Source organism: Talpa occidentalis, unplaced genomic scaffold (assembly GCF_014898055.3).
Source record: "Talpa occidentalis isolate TD23 unplaced genomic scaffold, MPIMG_talOcc4v2.1 talOcc4.7, whole genome shotgun sequence".
NCBI classification, from domain to species: domain Eukaryota; kingdom Metazoa; phylum Chordata; class Mammalia; order Eulipotyphla; family Talpidae; genus Talpa; species Talpa occidentalis.
The window spans coordinates 101,704,929-101,726,210 of record NW_023605083.1 but is presented as its reverse complement, the minus strand read 5'-3'; the positions used below and the strand labels follow the sequence as shown (position 1 = coordinate 101,726,210).

At 38.2% G+C, this 21,282-nt stretch overlaps 1 protein-coding gene across 4 annotated transcripts; it reads left to right on the top strand.

Annotated features, from left to right (window-relative positions):
- The first annotated feature begins 50 nt into the window (after positions 1–50).
- On the top strand, positions 51–20,763 carry ZNF484 (zinc finger protein 484). 4 transcript variants are annotated; one of them, XM_054689092.1, is made up of 6 exons: positions 552–798; positions 2,127–2,268; positions 5,651–5,695; positions 9,237–9,363; positions 9,628–9,723; positions 15,893–20,763. In XM_054689092.1, the coding sequence occupies exons 3-6, from the start codon at positions 5,681–5,683 to the stop codon at positions 18,193–18,195; spliced, it is 2,541 nt and encodes an 846-aa protein (XP_054545067.1). In that variant the 5' UTR covers positions 552–798; positions 2,127–2,268; positions 5,651–5,680; the 3' UTR covers positions 18,196–20,763. The 4 variants fall into 4 exon arrangements, with proteins under 4 accessions (XP_037349307.1, XP_054545067.1, XP_037349305.1 ...); XM_037493410.2 differs by lacking the exons at positions 552–798; positions 2,127–2,268 and adding an exon at positions 51–59; XM_037493408.2 differs by lacking the exon at positions 2,127–2,268.
- Positions 20,764–21,282: the final 519 nt, after the last annotated feature.

Here is a 21,282-nt window from a genome sequence, read left to right as displayed (position 1 = left end):
CTCCTTGCTACTTCCTCCCCAGCTGCAGCCTGTTTACAACATTGGTTTCACAGCATGTGGTGAGTTGTCCTCTGAAGTCCAAGGCTGGGCAATAGGGGATGCGGGTGGTGGGGGGACTTCATAGTATCAGGTGGGTCTCCCTGCATTATTAGGAACTGTGATGTTTAATCCCTAATTGTAAATTTCCCCATGTGTTTTTATTGCTGATTTATAGTTTGGTTTTACTGTGTCCAGAGTGTATACTCCATGATTTCAGTGCTATTAAATTTGATGAGATTTATTTTATAACTCATATTATAGTATACCTTCTTAAATGTTGCAGGGGGCTTGAGTAGAATGTGTTTCTGCAATTTTGGGGTGGAATGTTAGATAATTGATGATTAGATCGTGTTGGTTGATATTGTTGTTGAGTCCCTAACAGCACAAAGAAAGTCCTAGGGCTAGTTTTGCCTATCAGGCACTTGTTTCCTTATCCAGTTCCAGATTTCTATATCTGCTTGCCACCTTTCTTCCTCACATCTCTCAGCCAGTCTGTACGTCACTTCGACGTGGCCGGCCACACGCCAGTGTCTGACTACACCGGGAGCGGCATCTTAGAGCAACATCTAAACCATTTGAAGAGGGAGAGAGGCAGTATAGAGCACGCCGCCATCTTGAGTACTGGCAGGCTTTTGCCAAGAAACACTAGCGAGCATGCGCACACCCTGGAGCGCCCTGAGGCACCCCGCAAGGCCAGGGAGGGATCGAGAAAGAGGAAGTGGGTCCCTTTTTAGTTGGTGATTACAATCATCACCTGAGGTAAATGACCACTGCCCTGAGAGGGCCCGGGTGTGGGGTAGGTGGGGGCAGGGATGGGAGCAATCGTGAGCTGAGTAAAGAAGCGTCTCCTAAGTCCTTGTCTTGCTGTTGCATCAGTGATGGAATGATGGGGGTTAGGGGGAGAGGTCTGGGGGGACTTTGATGTGGATCCGCGGGCAGAATGAAGGGGTCTGTGGGGCCTTTGATGGTGGATCCGCAGGCTGAACGATGCGATCGGTGGGGTTCGGTGGACGGGATAACGGGGAACTGAAGGCGACGAGTTTGAGGAGTGACTGATGCTGCTAGGTCTTAATTGATTTACTCGCTCTTTTATGCTCACCGTTTTACTTCTATTTCTGATTTATTACCTTTTTTTTCCCCCTGAAGATTTACACACACACACACACACACACACACACACACACACACACACACACACACACGGCGTTGGGTTTCCATGTAACTTTCCATTTACCCTGTTTTGATCCCTTCTGTATCCAGATTAGTAGCTTCTTTTGTCATACTTAATTATCATTTTTCTTACTCTTGCTTTGTTATTTGGCATCTCAAAGTTTATTTCAATGACTCTTTCGAGTCACTACTTGTGTTTCTACTCCCTACTCTTTAGATTTTATCTTTCTTTTTAGATAGTTTTTTTTCTTGTAAATTGTCATTAAAAAATTGTCATTCTTTTTTTTTTTTTTGGTTTTATACTGGGTAGGTTTAGGATTTTAAAGTTTCGTCAAATACACCTTTGCTAAAACATGTATAATTGCAATGTGATGTTCCCTGTGATCCTATTTAGGAAAATTTTTTCATTTCCAAATTATTAAGATACATTTTAATATTTTAATTTTATTGTGTTGTCATCAGATGTATTTTGTGAACTCAGCATAAAAATTTATCGAGATTTTCTTTGAAGCAAAGTTGCACAATAAATTTTGTTCATTGGATATAAAAGTATTTTCGGTTCTATGGTGCAAAGTTCACTTGATGTATACAGCATATGCATGTGTGTAATTATATATATATATATGTATATAGCTTGTTTGTGTATTTTTCAGATATTTTTCTTTACTATTTTTGATCTCCTTGGTTCATCATATTCTGAGAAAGATAAATTTTGCTAATAGTTTGCCTTGTAGTTTTTTGCTGGTTTTATTTGTGTTTAGGAGATAAACATACACTAGTGGTAAATGCATTTTGTATCATTTTTCATTTATTGGTTGCTCTTATAGGATCTCTCTTTTCCACAAAACACTTTATTTTTTTTAAAGAATTATTTATTTATTTATTTATTTGTTTATTTATACATGCACTGGGTACAGTCAGAAGCGCTGGAGAGTGAGAGAATTCACCAGAGCCAGAGCGGGGAGCAGAGCAGGCAGAAGGACCAAAGCACACTGCTGAGGGGAGCAGCAGGCCGCAGGAGAGGTCTGCGCGCCATGTGGGACCCTCCTCTGGTGGCCGGTGAGCAGCCAGGGATCAAACTGGTGCTGCAGAAGCTGTGGGCAGCTTCGCAACCCAGTGCTCAACCACTGCACCACCGGGGAGGCCCTCCACAAAACACTTTAAATCTTGAATTTTATCTTCATATTTATATTGCCATTCCTGCTTTCACTTTTGTTGCATTTGGATGATGTGTCTTTGCTGTGTTTTATATTCATCTTTCTCTCATTAGGTTAATCACTTGTAAATAATACATCATGTTGCTTTTTTTTCTCATTCAACCGATGGTCTTTCAGGTAATTTTACTTCTTCAACTTACTGTAGTGATGATTTACCTGACTCTGTACTTTCCTTTAGTAAAGGAAATAGTAAATGCTTACTATTTATTTTAAACTCATTATTTTCCACATTTCCTTAATCTTTTCATACCTTGATAAGATAGATTATTTGCCCATTATTTCCTTTCTACACCCCATGTAACTTGAGTTTTTTCCCCCGGAGATAGTTACAAATGTTTTATCATAGAATAGTACTGCTTTTCCCTTTAATTGCCTCCTTATATCATTATCATCCTTTTTTATAATTATATAATCTTTTACAAAAATTCTTGTTGAATAGTATTTTTCTGTTTGAGGTTTCTAGTCTGTTTCATTTTATATTTACGAAAAAGAATTAGTTATTTCACACATAAAATGGGTTTATACTCAGCCAGAAACAACTAGCAATTGGTAAAGTACAATCTCATAGTGAGACACATGCTCACAAAAGCCCACATGAACATAAATAGATTTTAGAGGTGTTACCAAAGAGTTCATTGGAGGAAACTGGGAGTTTGATGTGTTTGACTGTTGGTGCATTGGTATGGAATTCTCATTGGTTGAAATGTGTGGGGCAAGGAGGCCCTCCTTCCTTGTGAGGTGGGGAGGGAAAATATAATTTCCTATTGGAGATGGAAGGCATGTTGGATCGTGAAATTTGCTGATCATGAGACCCCTCATATTCTTTTGACCTCATTTAAATAGACAGAAATATATTATTAACTTTTCACACATGGGGGGGGGGCTGTTTTCCTGAGATAGATATCCTGCAAGTACTTTTCTGAAAATGTCTCTTGATTCTTACCAATAAGGGGTCTTTTAGATGCTATCTCTGGTATTTAGCTTTCCTTACTGCAGATGAAGCATTTCGATTTCCTTAATTCTTTCTGTGTAAATCTATGGTACTCTCTTCTCAGAACCCCTTTGTGTTTCCACAGAGTCCTAAGGTCAGACCAGGTAATTGAACCTTCAGATCTCATTTTCATTTTTTTTAAAGATTTATTTATTTATGTATACAAGAGCTGGGGTACAGGCCAGAGGTTTGAGGAGTGGGAGGATTCACCAGAGACAGAGTGGGGAATAGAACAGGCAGATTGACTGAAATACACTGTTGAGGGGAACAGCGGGTGAGTCAGGCAAGGTGAGTCTGCTGCGCCATGTGGGTAGCTCCCTGGCCGGGGATCGAACTGATGCTGCAGTGGCTATGGATAGCTTCATATGTTGCATCTTAACACCTTGCACCACCAGGAAGGCCCCATTTTCTTTATTAAAGATTTATTTATTCATGCATATAAGAACCGGTGTACAGGCCAGATGTGCGGGAGGGTGGGAGGATTCACCAGAGACAGAGGGGGAAACAGAACAGGCAGACTAATGAAATACACTGCTGAGGGGAGCAGCGGGCAAGACAGGAGAGGTCTGCTTCACCATGTGGGCTTCTCACCAGCCAGCCAGGATCGAACTGGCACTGCAGAGGCTGCAGACGGCTTCACAGCACTGCGCTCAACTGCCTGCACCACCAGGGGAGGCCTGAGATCTCATTTTCAGACTCAATTTTTTTGCCAACCTTTGATCATTCACCCAGCTTTGGGTTCCTGAGAAGAGTGAAGTTTTAAGACAGACAAAGGTGATGCTCAATGTGAACATGCCAGCTAGGAGAGTTTGTCTCAGAAGCCCCTATCTTGCCAAGACCACAGCTTGATAGGAATGTGGCAACTCCTGTGAGGAGTGGGTAGGGAAAACCCAGAAAAAGGAATTTTCTCAGAGTTAGACTTAATAAAACAAAGTACTATCTTTGACCAATCTGATTGGTACACAACTCATGCTGTATGTATCCTGAGACTGCTTTCTGTAGTGGGAGAGGTTTTTTTTTAAGTTTTTATTTTTTTAATTTTATTTTTTATTTTTTTAAAGATTTATTTATTTATTTATACAAGCACTGGGTACAGTCAGAGGCACAGGAGGGTGAGAGAATTCACCAGAGCCAGAGGGGAGAGCAGAGCAGGCAGACTTACAAAATACACTGCTGAGGGGAGCAGTGGGCACTGCAGGAGAGGTCTGTCGGGCCATGTGGACCCTCTTGGGTGGCTAGGGATCGAACTGGCTCTGCAGAGGCTGCGGGCAGCTTCGCAGCCCAGCGCTCAACAGCTGCACCACCAGGGGAGGCCCTATTTTTTAAATTTTATTATAGAAAAAGAAGAGAAAATGATATTCCCTACATGCCCTCCTGTGGTTCTCCATTTTATCAACTATTTGCCAGTGTTCTTTTACCTATTCTTTACAACTATTTTGTAAGAAATTCTAAACAGAATATTCTAAAATAAACCTTAGATACCATGTCATTTCACCCACAGTATGACCCACCACATATCACCCACAGTATTAGGTCCAACTAATGTAGACAGTTCTTCCCGCTGTATAGCCACCATGCCCAATCCCCACCGAATAAAAGTTATAATAACTCCCTAATACTATCTATACTCAATCCAAATCAAATTTCCCTGGTAATCTAAAAATGTACTTTTTGAACTTTTTTCTATGAAAATTTCAAAATTACATAAGTAGAGCAAATAGTATAAAGAACCACCATATATCTATCAATCAGTTTCCACAGTTAGGAACTCATGCCCAATCATTTGGCCTATATGCTTTACCTTTGCCACATTCTTTTCTCTTTTGGTAGGTTATTTTGCAGTAAATCCCACATTGTTATTTCATTCTTAGATATCTTGTACATACATAGTTCATTGAAAATGGAGTCATACTATTTGGTACATCTTTTTTACTTTTACTTGAGATTTTAATATTTTTCTATAGTACTTTAATCTGACATAGCATTACATCCTTTGGATGGTGTATAAAGTATCAGCAGTTTACAATGATTGTGTATCAAGATGTTTCTACCCTTTTTTGGTTATTAGTCATCCTATATTTAAATCCTTGTGCAATATGGAATGCTGTGTTCATGATGTGGTTCTAAAAATAAGCTTTTAGGTGAGGTGCATGGACACAAAATGATGTGTGTCCATGTGGACTTGGACATGCTTTATTCTCTCATCTGTACCTCTTTCCATTTGTTTTCTCAGGTCTCTGGCCCTGTGCCAGAAGAGCCAGAAATGACCAAGTCTCTGGTGAGTTCTCATTTGTTCATATATTTGTTGCTTTTTAAATGTCCTAGTTTTTAGAATTCTAGTTTAAAAGTACAGGTTCTGGAATTTTAGTAGACATCTAATCATAAAATGAGGTAGACAAGTATAAATTCAAAAACTAAGATAAGAGAAAAAGAGACTAAAAAGATAAAGAAGGAACTGTCAACTCTGAGTCATGCTTGGAATATAGTTATATACGTTACATTAAAAAAATATTTATTTATGCATACAAGAGCTGGAGTGCAGGCCAGAGGTGCAGAGGGTGAGAGGATTCAACAGAGACAGAGTGGGGAGCAGAACAGGTAGATCTACTGAAATACACTGCTGAGAGGAGCGGGTGAGACAGGAGAGGTCTGCTGCGCCATGTGGGTCAGCTCCCTGGCCAGGGATCAAACCCATGTGCTGCAGTGGCTGTGGATAGCTTCATAGTGCTGTGTCTTAACCCCTTGCACCACCAGGGAGGCCCCATATAAGTTGAATTTTGAACTGTAAAAATGTCTCTATCTTTTTGAAAAATTGGCATTAATGGAAACTAGATACATGGTTTATATTGTTGATACATACTTTATTTCATTTGTAGTAAAGATAGAGTGTAACTTCCAAGTAATCTGTAAGACATTACTTTCAGAGTGACTTTGGAAACAAACACAGGTTGATTGTCACAATGAGTAGAACTGGGCTATCCAGAGTGGAATTATTGCCTTGTATGGTTGTTTGGCATCTCGAGAAACTTTTTCTGCACTGGTGGGGAATGCAGCATCTGATCTTGGGGTGAGAAAATAATCTGTGCATTAAGTTTACATAAGAGGCCATAGCCAAGGAGGGGAATTAGATACTCTTCCTATGTAGAAAGCTGTGTTGAAGGTTTGTATCACCAAATTGGCATTCCAGAGGTTATAGGAAGGTTTTCTGTTGTGTCTTTACCATAGCACCTCTGACTGGTGCAGTTCCTATTGCTGGCCAGAGCTAATTTTGAACCCACATCTTAGACTGCCATGATCACATCTACTTTCCTGAATCTAGGTAAAATAAAAGGAGTGACGAGGCCCTCCTTCTTTCTTCATTCCTTTTATTTTGCCTATGTTCCCTTTTTCAACACTTGTTTGAATTCTTGTTCTGTGCTGTCATCTGCTTACTTGCCTTTTTTCCCACTTTCTTATTCCTTCTCCTTTTTCTTCTCTCTGAAAGGACTCCTGTCCTTTCAGGGTCCCTAAGTGCACTGATTTTATCTTAAGGATTCTCTTCTCTTACTTCCTCTCCATGTCCCTTCTCTGTTACTCCTAAACTTTGTCTTGTCTTCTCTGTCTGTGAAACAATTGCAAGCTTAGGCCTCCTTTTTGTTGCATTGTAAACTTTAAAGGCTATTTCCACCAACTGGGAAGAACTATCTTGGTTCATTTCCTCCTTATATCTGGGGTATTCTGCCAAATGAGTGTTAATAACCTGAGCATTTCTGGAGCATCTGGATTCATGTTTGTATATGTTTGAATCATCCTTTTAAGAATCTGAGATGAATTTTCATTGGCGTTTTGTTGAAGCTCCAGAGTGGTGTTTTTTTGTTTTTAATAGATTTTTTTTGTACTGAGTCACTTTCTTTTTTTTTTTAAAGATTTATTTTTATTTATTCATACAAGCACTGGGTACAGTCAGAAGCCTGGAAGGGTGAGAGAATTCACCAGAGCCAGAGCGGGGAGCAGAGCAGGCAGAAGGACCGAAGTACGCTGCTGAGGGGAGCAGCGGGCAGCAGGAGAGGTCTGTGCGCCATGTGGGACCCTCCTCCGGTGGCCGGGGAGCAGCCGGGGATCGAACCAGCGCTGCAGAGGCTGCGGGCAGCTTCGCAACCCAGCGCTCAACTGCTGCACCACTGGGGAGGCCCTATTTTTTGGTTTTTTTTTTTTGAAAGAGAGGCACCTGCATGGACACAGGTGGGCAGGAGAGCTGCTAAGCTCCAGGATCTTATTACTACAATTTTATGGCTCAGGCACTCCCTTCCTTAGTCCTTTTAATAAATACACCTCTTACAGAGAGAGCAGGAGAGAACTCATAGCCAGATGCCCCACGTAGTGTCTGCTGAGCAGAGACCAAGGTCCCAGCTAATGTGACATGGCAAACTGGCAGCTTCTCTGCAGACATCTCTTCCTCACCAGTGGTTTAAGTACTGAAACTCCAGCGACTTAACTGCCAAAAGCCCCAGTTCTGCCCCTATTTCTCATTAGCCTCACTCAGGGAGTGGAGTCTGGAAAGCTCCATATTCTGCCATTGAGTGACTATGGGCACCACCTACTACCTAGGAGGTTGAGGCTCACTATTCCTCTTGCCTGTTTTTAATTGGATTATTTCTCTTTTTATTGAGTTATTGGAATTCTTTACTTTAAATACCAGTCCCATATGAGAGAGATTATTTGAAAAAAAAATTCTCCTTGTCTCTTTTCGCTTTTTTTTTTTTTAAAGATTTATTTATTTATTTATTTATTTATTTATGCAAGCACTGGGTACAGTTAGAAGCGCGGGAGGGTGAGAGAATTCACCAGAGCCAGAGCGGGGAGCAGAGCAGGCAGAAGGACCGAAGTACACTGCTGAGGGGAGCAGCGGGCAGCAGAGAGGTCTGCCGCCATGTGGGACCCTCCTCCGGTGGCCGGGGAGCAGCCGGGGATCGAACCAGCGCCTCAGAGGCCGTGGGCAACTTCGCAACCCAGTGCTCAACAGCTGCGCCACCGGGGAGGCCCTCTTTTCACTTTTTTGATGATAGTCTTTTAAACACAACTTTTTAAATTCTTATGAAGTTTACCTCCTTTTCCTTTGTTTGCTTGTGCTTTTGATTTAATATCTAATGTCATTGCCAAATCCACTGTCATAAAGATTTACATCTTGTACTTCATGTTGACTAAGTGTAAGAACATTGAAGCTTTGATCCATTTTGAGTTAATTTTTTTAAAATATGCCATGAACTCCATATCCAGCTTCATTCATTTGCATGTGAATGTCTACTTGTTCCACCACCCTCTTTTGAAAAGGCAATATTTCTCTTTCAAATTGTTGGATACCCATGTCAGATATCAGTTGCTCATAAATATGAGGGTTTATTTCTGAATTCTTGATTATATTCCATTGACCTATTTGTATTCTTATGCAGATGCCACACTGTTTTGAAAAGTCTATTTTAATCATATTTTTTAAAGAATTGTCTTACTTAGTAAATCAGTAAATAAAGTGAATGGCAGGATGTGTTTTTTCTTATGTAAGTTATTAATAAAATATGACATACACAGAAAAAAATGCACACATCATGTATATACAGCTTGATGAGTTTTCACAGCTTATTTGTAACCAGCATACATGTAAAACCAAAACAAGTCAGAATAGTGTCAGTTGTACAGAAAGAAAGGTGTGACATTTTTTAAATGTAGGTGTTTAGTGAGATATGTTGTGTTATGTTAAAAAAAAAATAAAGCAGGTTCCTAAAAATCTTGTTCCCATCCTGCAGTCCTGATCCTTCACACTGAGTGGGCATGTGTTTTTACAGGAATCAGTGTCATTCAAGGATGTAACTGTAATCTTTAGCAGAGAAGAGTGGCAACAATTGGATCTTACTCAGAAAAACCTATACAGGGATGTGATGCTGGAAAACTATTTCAACTTGATCTCAGTGGGTAAGCTCAGCTCTGCTCAGTTAGGCTGAACCTAATTGAGTGTATTTCTTCCTCAGTAGAATTTCTAAAAATCCGTGGGATTTCTGGATATGTGGATTTTCAAAAGAATCCAAAATATCTGGAGTTTGTAATAATTTTGTCTAATAATCTCTCTTGGTTATTATGAGTATACCTTTGTTCCCTATGAATGTTTCTGAAAAGTAAATTGAACGCCTCATTGTAATGGGCTCTGACACAAAATCTTCTGTCATTTCCTATTAATAGGGTGTCAGGTTCCCAAACCAGACATTATTTTCAACCTGGAGCAAGGAGAAGGACCATATATGCTGAATGGTGAAAACTCAAGTCAGATCTCTGTAGGTGAGTAGGGAACCAAGATCCTGGGAGATAATACAACTGATGTGAATGGACTGGCAACTTAGGAGTTTTTTAATGTGATGTTTCTGAAACATTATGAATTTGGAATTGCTTGGATAGAGTTGACCCTTGAATATGCAAATGCCATCCCACTTAAGTCCCCTATACCAGTGTCTTCTTTGCTTGTTTTTATGGGAGGGAATGTACTACAATTGCAGTGCATTGGATCTGGGATCCTGCTTTTTTTTTTTTGCTTTTCTCTCTTTCTCTAGTATTTGTATTTGTTTGTCTTCATCAAGGTCTTAAATCCTTCTTACCCATTCAGATACTTGTAGATTTGCCTTTTAAAAAAATTGCTGTGGGTCATACCTCTGCTGGTTTCCTTTCATTTTCTTTTTTCCCTTAGTGCCTCAGAATTGCCATCAAGAGGTGGCCTTATTTTATAATGTCCCATGCCTCTTCTGTTGACAGAGGATACCATTACCTACATTTGGGGACAACATTTTGATTTATGTGACTTAGGTAATTATACTTCTTGCCTGACAATTTCTTCCAGCTTGGCTAACACAACACTAACTTGGTATGCTTGACTCATATTTTGTATTTTACAAAAGTTTGTGTGCAGGAAATTGAGTTAATTTTAGTACTCAGTTTGTAGCAATAGCAACATCAACATGTTTAAATCACCCTGCTTATTTTATTTCTTTATGCCTTTTCATCTTTACCCCTCATAGTCATCTATATCCTTCCCAGAGGCAGCTGCTCTAATAGATCTAATTTTTTATATCCCTACAGCCCCTGAATTTATGGGATCATTGTAAAGTTTAAATCATTGGTATTTTTAAATGTATAAATATGTCACTGTGCTATATTCCTGTCTAATATCTTATTATTTTTCTTCAGTACTAAATTGGTTCACTAATTGTGTTTTTCATTGCTTCTGGCTGCTGCATAGCATTCCATAGTGTGGAGATTCCCCACATTGTACTTGTCCAGCTTCCTGGCTGCTGCAATCAGTACTGTAATACCTTTCTTCATGACCTATTCTTACGAAAAAGTAGCAATTCTTAGGGTAAAATAATAGAGTTGCTGTATCACTGGCTATACTAATACTTTATTTGAGTCAGCATAACAAATTTTCTAGATTTGACATATCAGTCTACAATCCCAATTGTCCAGAGTTATCAATTTCTTCTCATTCTTGCCCATATTTCTAATAATTTGCTATGCTGATGGATTTTTAATTTTTAATTACTGTTTTATTTCTTTCTCTAATGACAAAACATTTTGAACAGCCCTCATATAACTTGTAATAGATCTGTTTTTTATGTTTGAGTGCTGACATCTTCTAAGCTACACCCCTTTCCTCTTAATATTCTGCCCCACACATATTGACAAACTGATGAAACCCAGGTACTCCCTTTCTTGGTGCTGTGGGAAGTTGCATGGAAACTGCCAGCCTTGCCCCAGACCCAACCAACATAAAACCCCAAGCCAGTCTCCTTTTTTTGCTATCTCAAACCAGGTTTGGACCTTCTTGGGAGCTCTTCTGTAAAAGCCTCATTATGTGAGTAACGAATCTTTTCATACATTCATGTGTATGTCACATCATCACCCTTGACATCTGAACCAAATATGGGGTGGTATCCATTCCTCCTTTATGGGTGACTTAACGAGTGATGCAATGAACAAGTTGTCTAGAGGTTGACCACTATTATTGGGGTCTCTCTTCTGCTGCTGCCTGGCTCTACTGCTTGCTGGCATGCACACACTTGGACCTCTGCTGCTGTGTGCTGCATTTACTGAGTCCTGTGAGCCTGTTACAATCATAACCAGCTGAAGCTGGAAGTTAAAATCGGAGGTTAGGGACAACTGTAATGGTTTGGGTCCACCATAAAGTGACCCTGGATTGTGTCTTAGTCTAGACCTATCGGTGTGTCTCAGATTGAGTCACATATGTCAATTCTGGCATCAGCTCTTCCCCTGTCACGGTGGGTTGTGTGTCTCAAGCAGTCATTGGCCTGTTGTATGGTGTTCTCAGGAGAGACTAATACCTTATCCATATAAGACCCCACCAGGTGGCTGCTTGTTCAGTGCAGGAGGGCAATTACAACATAGTGTGCTGAGAGCAGGTAGCCCACCTTTCAAAGTTTTATCATATTCCTTTGCAGTTTTTTCTTTTTCCCCCTTCCTCATTGACTCAAACAATTCTCTGTTTTTCTCCTTTAGGGAATATCATTAAGATGCCCTCCGCCTCAATTTCCAGTGATATCACCTAGAGCCATATCTAAATTTTCTCATACCCAAATTATTCTAACACTATTTACAGGTGCTGATCCTTTATTTTTATATTACTGGTTTATCTTAGATACTTCTGTATCTTAGATACTTCATTCCTTAAAACATTGTGTTTGGTAACATACACCTGAAGAAGTGCGACCCTAGAGGTGTATGATTTCATACAGGTTTTGTAAAGCAGTATTACCTCAATAAAAAAATAAAAGAAATAGTACGAATACTTACCTTACACAGTAAGCTAATAATAAAAATGAATTCTTATGTATTCAGGGAAACATGTAAACACTATTGTGTTTATCCTGTTGTAGCTATATGAAACAAAACCAAAATTGCCAACACATCACAAAGTCTTTTCTCTCTGGGTTAAGAAAGAACATGCCTCTATTTGCAACTTATGTTTGTCTCTATTTAGTTTCCATCATGTTTAGCATTTTCTTTAATAATCCCCACCCCCTCTGCATATGACCTTTGATTACTTTGCATTCTGTCATAATATATACACTATTATTGTGCCTATGTTTCACTTCATGAATTAACAACAGTGGTTTTCCTTTTTCTTATTCTCCAACCTACAGAAACTCAGAGAAAACTACATTAAAATGCAATAACTGACTCTTTTACTCTTTAAAAAATGTTTCTATAGAGAATGTTTAGTAAAATTAAATTCTTGAACTTGTCTGATAAGTAGAAGAGGTTCTTTTGCTGTATTTCAGAGGGATTTAAGTTTTTCTTCTAGGAGCAATATAAAGGAGCATAGGAAGATAGCAGCATGAAATGTTTAAAATGTCAGCTTTTTGCATTAAGCTATTGTTATGGTACATATCTATGCCAATTAAGTATGATCCATTAAAAAAAAACCATGAATTTTGAATAGGAACAGAAAATGTAAGCTTAATGGGGAGAAGGGAAAGAATGTTTGGACTTAATAGTAAAATAGACTTTGGTGACTATTGGAAAGATAGCTTTCATATACCTATTTTATTGACCTGGATTATGATTTGTATTTATTGAATGAGTAATTGAATCAATGGTGACTGCTTTTTAACAGAGGAGCAAAAGTTTTATATTGAACATTAATTGGTAGTAATGTAAATGTCAGATTTAGCAGTGGGGTTGTAAGCTAAAAAAAGTGAATGATTGTTAAAGATCAAAATCCTTGTTTAGGAATCCATGTTAGATGTCCTCAGGATTAATGAAAGCCATTAATGTCTCTGAGTAAAAATTTGATATGACAGTTAAAGTGTGTGTATGGAGACATCACAAGGCCCTAGACAGTTGAATGAGTATGGATTAGACTGTGTCCATATTGAAAAACAAATGGGATAAGACAATAGTATAATCTATTTTGCACTAAATATTTACTGAGAACTTACTATATCTTATACAGTATTTCAGAATTTAGAATATTGCTGATTCTCATTCTGGGCAAAAAATGATGTATTAAAATGAAGCCAGCTCCTGAAACTTAGGTACCCCAAGAAACTGACTAGGGAACATAAACTTTGATCCATCACATGGTGAGTGGCCAGGTCTGCTAGGCAATTCTGCTCTGATGGACATTCAGGGACAAGGTTCCTGGAAAGTCCTTACATTATTATCCTTCAGAGCAGGCATTTTCTTTAAAGGCCCAGAAGTAAGTATTTTAGGCTTTGTGAACCATATGATTGTTGTCATAACTACTTGATTCTGCTGTTGTAACTCAAAAGCAGCTATAGATAGTATATCAGTAATTGAGTATGATTGTGTTCCAATAAAAATTTTATGGACATTTTAATTTTCAAGCATTATGACATACTATTTTTCTTTTGATTCCCCCCCCGCCCAACCATTTAAAAATGTATCAAATCCATTTTTAACCTTTTGGGTAAAGACCTGAATTTAGTGTGAAAGTCATAGCTTTCTGATCCCTGTCTAGGGCATTGCTACTTGCATCAAATCTGGAATAGAGCCAGTTAGAAGAGAAGAAGGTTACAGAGATTCACTTTTTTCATTAAGACATTGGCCTTGTCACAGAAATATTTTTTAATTTTGTTTGGTGGGAACTGAATTACTTGACTCCATCTAATGACAGATGAAGCTGGACAGACATTTTGTTTTGAAGCAGCCACATGCTTTGCTACAATTTTATTTTATTTTATTTTATTTTATTTTATTTTATTTTATTTTTTTTTATAGAGGCATGCTTTATTTATTTGTTTGCTGGTTTGTTTGTTTGTTTTGTTTATACATGCACTGGGTACAGTCAGAAGCGCAGGAGGGTGAGAGAATTCACCAGAGCCAGAGCGGGGAGCAGAGCAGGCAGAAGGACCGAAGTACACTGCTGAGGGGAGCAGCGGGCGGCAGGAGAGGTCTGCGCGCCATGTGGGACCCTGCTCCGGTGGCCGGGGAGCAGCCGGGGATTGAACCGGCGCCGCAGAGGCCGTGGGCAGCTTCGCAACCCAGCGCTCAACCGCTGCGCCACCAGGGAGGCCCTTTGCTACAATTTTAAAGCTTTTGAAGGAAGGAGTGTATTTTGATGGACTTTTCTGCCCTTTGTGCTATTATAAGCTTCCTACGGATGAATGATTCTTTATACTGCAAACCAGGGAGAAAAAAATTAATTATATATACCCATTAATTGTTTGGCTAAATAAGAATGACTGAGGCTACAAATAAGTATTATAAATTGATATTTAGAAAACAGTGGGTAATAGGGTAAAGAGAAAGCAAGGATATTGATGTGGATTTATAGATGAATGATAATAAGAATCTAGGCTCATATACACTTTTTTTTAAAAAAATAATTTTTTTTTAAAAAATTCATTTATTTATGCATACAAGAACTGGGGTGTAAGCCAGAGGTGGGGTGGGGTGCGAGGATTCAGTGGAGAGAGTAGGGAGCAGAACAGGCAGATCTACTGAAATACACTGCTGAGAGGAGCAGTGGATAAGGCAGGAGAGGTCTGCAGGGCCATGTGGGTTGCTCCCTGGCTGGCTGGGGATCGAACTCATGCTGCAGTGGCTGGCAATAGCTTGATAGCTCTTTAACCCCTGTGCCACCAGGGAGGCCATCATATATACTTTTTTTTTTTTTTTTTTTTTTTTAGAGGCATGCTTTTATTTTTATTTTGTTTTGCTGGTTTGTTTGTTTGTTTTGTTTATACATGCACTGGGTACAGTCAGAAGCGCGGGAGGGTGAGAGAATTCACCAGAGCCAGAGCGGGGAGCAGAGCAGGCAGAAGGACCGAAGTACACTGCTGAGGGGAGCAGCGGGCGGCAGGAGAGGTCTGCGCGCCATGTGGGACCCTCCTCTGGTGGCCGGGGAGCAGCAGGGGATCGAACCGGCGCCGCAGAGGCCGCGGGCAGCTTCGCAACCCAGCGCTCAACCGCTGCGCCACCGGGGAGGCCCCATCATATATACTTTTAATCCACAAGTTTGTCACTTGAATCTTCTGACACCTTACTGTGTAGTTCTGCTACATGCTTAGAATTGATATGCCTCGGTTTTGATCTCATTTTCCCCAATTACCAAACATTTGATTTAGGTCGAATTACTTAACTCTTCTCTGGCTTAATTTCCTCTTCTACAAAATAAGGACAACAGTAATACCAAGAACAGAGGATTGTGATGATGTAAATGAGTTAATAGAGAACTTAAAACAATGCCTAATATGTGTCAGTGCTATTTTTTTCTCATATAGTAAATGTAATGCAAGTGTTCATTTTATTATTATATATTGTTACATCTTATCTAAATAGATTGCTGTAATTATATAGGTTATGTAGAAACTCTTCCTTTTCCCTGTGTTCACCCTGAATCAGCTCTTATATCACATTCCTTCTATTATCTGTTAACTGTTTTTTGTGTTAGTTTTATCTTTTCTGTCTTTTTTAGATGGGGATATTGGTTTTGAAACTTCAGAAGGAACGTCTGACGAAATTTCATTCCCGTTTGAGAGAATTAATCTCCTCAGAAGAGATGACTCTTATTCCACTTTAGAAGAATTGTGGCAAGATAATGAACGTACAGGAAGATGTGAGAAAATCTATAATAAACATTTAAATTTTGTCACCTTCATCAACAAAGAAACCCTGGTTCATGAGAGGAACTATGTCCATAAGGACATTGGAAAAATAGTTCGTGTAAACACACACCTTGTTCCTTCAAGGAAAAAAACCCATAATTATGACTTATTTGAAAAAAGTTTGAAGCCTATTATAAGCTTATGTAATTATAATAGAAATGGTGCAACTGAAAATCTGGGTAAGACTGTGGGTAATTTTTTCACTCATATGAATTCTCATGCAGAAATGAATGTATATGAAAATAATCAATGTAAAAAACCTCTGACTCAGAAACACACTTTCATTCAACATCCACAAATTCATGCTGGGGAGAATCTCTTTTCATTTTCTGACTCTCAGAAAATTCTCACCCAAAAGTCACAACTCTGTGCACATCAGAGTATATATACTGAAGAAAAACAGCATGAATACAGCAAATATGAGACAGTCTTCACTCAGAAGACCCAATTTAGCATTCCTCAGGTTTATGCAGGAAAGAAACACTATATGTGTACTGAATATGGGAAGGAATTTTCCCTAAAGTCAAGCCATGAGAAAACTCATACTAAGGAGAATCTCTTTATAAGCAGTGAATGTGGAGAAACCTTTATCCAGAAGTCAGATCTGTTCCAATGTCAGGGGATTCATACTGGGGGAAAACCCTATGAACACAGAGAATGTGACAAAAATAGCTCTCAGAATTCAAATATCAATATACATGATAAAAAACATACCGGAGAAAAACACTTTGAATGTACTGAATGTGGAAAAGCCTTCACAAGGAAATCAACACTAAGTATGCATCAGAAAATTCATACAGGAGAGAAACCCTTTGTGTGTACTGAATGTGGGAAAGCTTTTATCCGCAAATCACATTTTACTACCCATGAGAGAATTCACACTGGAGAGAAACCTTATGAATGCAGTGACTGTGGGAAGTCTTTTATAAAGAAGTCACAACTCCATGTGCATCAGCGAATTCACACAGGAGAGAATCCCTTTAAATGTTCAGAATGTAGTAAGGTCTTCACTCACAAGACAAATCTCATTATACACCAGAAAATTCATACTGGAGAAAGACCCTATATTTGTTCTGAATGTGGGAAGGCCTTTACTGACAGGTCAAATCTCATTAAACACCAAAAAATTCATACTGGAGAGAAACCCTATAAATGTGGTGACTGTGGAAAATCATTCACATGGAAGTCACGACTCAGGATACATCAGAAATGTCATACTGGAGAGAGACATTATGAATGTAATGAATGTGGGAAAGCATTCATTCAGAAGTCAACACTAAGTATGCACCAGCGAATTCATAGAGGAGAAAAGCCCTATGTTTGCACTGAATGTGGGAAGGCCTTCTTCCACAAATCACATTTTATTACACATGAGAGAATTCATACTGGAGAGAAACCTTATGAATGCAATGACTGTGGGAAATCCTTCACTAAGAAATCGCAACTCCATGTACATCAGCAAATTCACACAGGAGAGAAACCCTACAGATGTGCTGAGTGTGGAAAGGCTTTCACTGACAGATCAAATCTTTTTACACACCAGAAAATTCATACTGGAGAGAGACCCTATAAATGTAGTGACTGTGGAAAAGCCTTCACTCGGAAGTCAGGTCTCCATATACATCAGCAGTCTCACACTGGAGAAAGACATTATGAGTGCAATGAATGTGGGAAAGCCTTTGCAAGAAAATCAACACTAATTATGCATCAGCGAATTCATACAGGAGAGAAACCCTATATTTGTACTGAGTGTGGAAAATCCTTCATCCAGAAGTCACACTTAAATAGACATCGGAGAATTCATACTGGAGAGAAACCCTATAAATGTAGTGACTGTGGGAAGGCCTTCATTAAGAAGTCACAACTTCATGAGCATCATCGAATTCACACAGGAGAGAGACCATATATATGCACTGAATGTGGAAAAGCCTTCACCATCAGATCAAATCTTATTAAACATCAGAAAATTCATGCTAAACAGAAACCCTATAAATGCAGTGATTTTAGGAAAACCTTAGACTGGAAGTCACAACTCACTATACATAAGAAATCTGATAATGGGAGGGTAGAATGCCCAATGTCACAACCATGGTGTGGGGATATAAAATTGTAAGAGGCTAAAGCTTAACTAAGAAGAAGAAGATAACTAAAGCCAACTTTCTCTGTCTAATCAGATGTGTGAATATCTGAGTCACATACCTGATGTCTGGTCATACATATGGTAAGACACTTGGGAGAAAGTGTTAAAGCAACAGATTACGGCCCTGCTTGGTTACTTAACAGTTACTAGAATTGTCAAGCCTCTGCAAATAGTAAATATGCAAGGAGATAACTTGGCAATCTTTCTTGTTTCCGTTTTTGGAGAAATAGTTTTATAAATTTATAGCTATTGACTTTCTCATGCCTTGGGTGGCAAGAATATTCAGTATTGACCAAAGAAATTTCCTACTGAGTACAGCACTGAAGAATTTTCTTATTGCCTAAGCACCCTAAGGACATTGACATCAAGGCAAAAGTTTAGACAATTCAAGTCTATAATAAAAAGAAGCCAGAAGTTTTTATAAAAGTTGATATTAAAGATACAAAATACTCTGCTTCTTTTCCCTTTGGGAAATCATTGTTTATTATCTTATTATGTGGAAACTTGGATTAAAATTTCATTTACAATTTGAGATTGGCAAATCAAAAGACTTATTCATAGGCATCTTTAGGTAACCAGTATGCTCCCTTAATTCCTTGCTGTGGCAACAGGAAACTCACACAAAGGTATGAAATGTTCCTGGTCTGTATCCCAAAAGTGATCAGTGATATAAATAGCAGCCCCACCAACTACTTTTCATTTTAGGATTTGCCCTACATTCATGAAACTTAGCCATTGGCAACAAATCTAGATATTAGCACTTTGGATTCTAAGCCTTGTCCACAGAAACCTGTGCTTTTTACTGGTTTCTCTTTGAAAAAAAATTAAGAAAATGAGTTTCAAAATCTAGAATTCTTTCCTTCCAATTTTGTTAATCATTCTTTAACATTCATTACATGCAAAATTACTGTGGAACATACTTGTCTTGAGTTTTAGCTTGTTTTCTTGGAAGATATAGCTACACATTTGAAGGGTACTACTATCCCTTCCCAATCACTGCTAATTGATCTGTTTTTTCAAATGCTCTGTATTCTTATAGACTTTCTTGTCTTTTATTCTGTTATATTTAGAAAGACCTACTTTATAATCATCAAGAATAATTGTGATTTTTGTCTCTCCTTTTTATGCTTTACATATTGTGCATTACATATTTTGAGTCTCTCTGTGTGTGTATACACACAGATTTAGAATGGTTTTACTCTTCCTGGTTAATTGAAACAATTCTGAAATGTTCTTTTATCTCTAGTGAAGCTTTTTGCCGTAAGTTTTATTGTCAGATATAAATACAATATTGGTACTTCACTTATTAAAGACTTATATAAATGAATACTCACACCACTTTGTGGATAAAGTGAAGAGTTAGAGCATTAACACGGTTTTTCTCTTACATAGTATCAATGCCATGCGTTTGAATTCTGTATGTAGTTGAGATGCTAGTAATTGTTTCAGAGTCACTACTCACTTAAATGAATCCACAGATGTACCCTTTTCATTATTTATTTTTCCTCTTGGCCTTTGTTTCTCTCTAGAATAATTTTTCTTCTGACAGAAGAATATCTGTTAGTGTGAATTTGTTAGTGACAGGTTCTTGTTTGTTGGAAAGCACCTTTATTTTCCCTTCATTTTGAAGGATATTATTACTGAGGATAGAATTCAAGTTGGCAGTTATATTCTTAATAGAGAAACTTGGAGACGTTTTATTAGTTTGTCTTCCATTAATTAGACTGAAAAATAAGCTTTTAATCTAATTAATTTAATCTAATTTGATAGAAATGTGCTTTTTTGTACTTCTGTTTCCTTTAAAATTTAACTCTTTGGGCTGTCAACAACTGCACTGTGATATGCCTCAATTTTTATGTATTCATCCTGTAGGGGGGGTTGCAGTTTTTTTTTAATCTGTAGCTTAGTGGGGCATTTTCTTTTTGCACATTTTGGGTTGTCTCCTCAAATTATGCATCTGTGTCATTATGTTTCTCCTCTTCTCCATCTAGAGATAGCCCCATTATCTAGAGCCCTTGATTCTGTATTCTACTAGTTGTTTCTTTTGGGTTTTGATTGTTTTGTCTTCTCATATCTTGTGATTGAAAATCTTCTATCAGACACTACATGATAAAATTGTAGAGCTAATAAAATAGTCTAGTTGATATTGTCTTCCAGAGAGCATTTACCTTTGCTTCTAGCAGGTAACTAGGCTCAGAACAATAGGAATACCATAAGGCAATTGGGTGATTGCCTTCATCCAATCACAAATTGAGATTATTGGAAACTGGATTTCAGTCTCTGTGATGTCTTGTCTATTTTTCCCCACATATATTCCTTGGAGGTAAGACTTAAGGGTTTGGGAAATTTACCAGACCCCTCCTTTTTATAAGAATTTTAATTCTAGTACTTATCTCTTTAATCCAGTGAACATGTCAAAAACTGCCTAAAACCTCTTGACCAACGTTTCTTTAGGAATTAGCAAATAACTTCTTTTTAACAGGTAGTCCCAAATTCCAGAGGTTATAGCTTATCTACAATTGTATAACTGCAGTTTGGTAGCACTCCTATTCCTTAATAAAAATTTAAGTGTATTTAATTATTAAATTAATGTATGAAATAAATCATAATTTTCAGTTCTCAAAGGTGGTACGTAGGGCTGTAGCATCTACTCTGCCATTATAAGAAATTTTCAATTCATTCTGATAGTCGCTCCTATTTAAGGAGTGTGGAGTCCAGAAATGTATTTATTAAATAATTGCAAAAAACTCCATACTTAAAAATGAAAATGTTCTGACTTGCAGTATTACTTCAGACCCAATTTTTGTTGCTAAAAGCTAAGGCATTCACTCTCTTGTTAAAGACTTTATAAACTTTGATATGTGGGAAGAAATTAGTAATGTCGAATTTTATTATAGTAGCTGTCAAAATTTAGCAAAGCGGGATTGATTTAGAACTACTCAGATATCCTCTTAAATAGTGTAGTTTTTTCCTTTGGAGGATTAGTTTAGAAATTAGGTTAATGAAGACTGGTGTAAGAGCCCAGCATATTGAAATAAAAATTTCAAAGCTTAGTAGAAT

Excerpts from the sequence above, each read along its gene's own strand:
- ZNF484 (XM_037493406.2), top strand. The coding sequence starts at position 3,423 with ATGAAGCATTTCGATTTCCTTAATTCTTTCTGTGTAAATCTATGGTAC. Across the intron at positions 3,522-5,650 it reads GAGTCCTAAGGTCAGACCAG|GTCTCTGGCCCTGTGCCAGA; the intron begins GTAATTGAACCT and ends TTGTTTTCTCAG. Across the intron at positions 5,696-9,236 it reads CAGAAATGACCAAGTCTCTG|GAATCAGTGTCATTCAAGGA; the intron begins GTGAGTTCTCAT and ends GTGTTTTTACAG.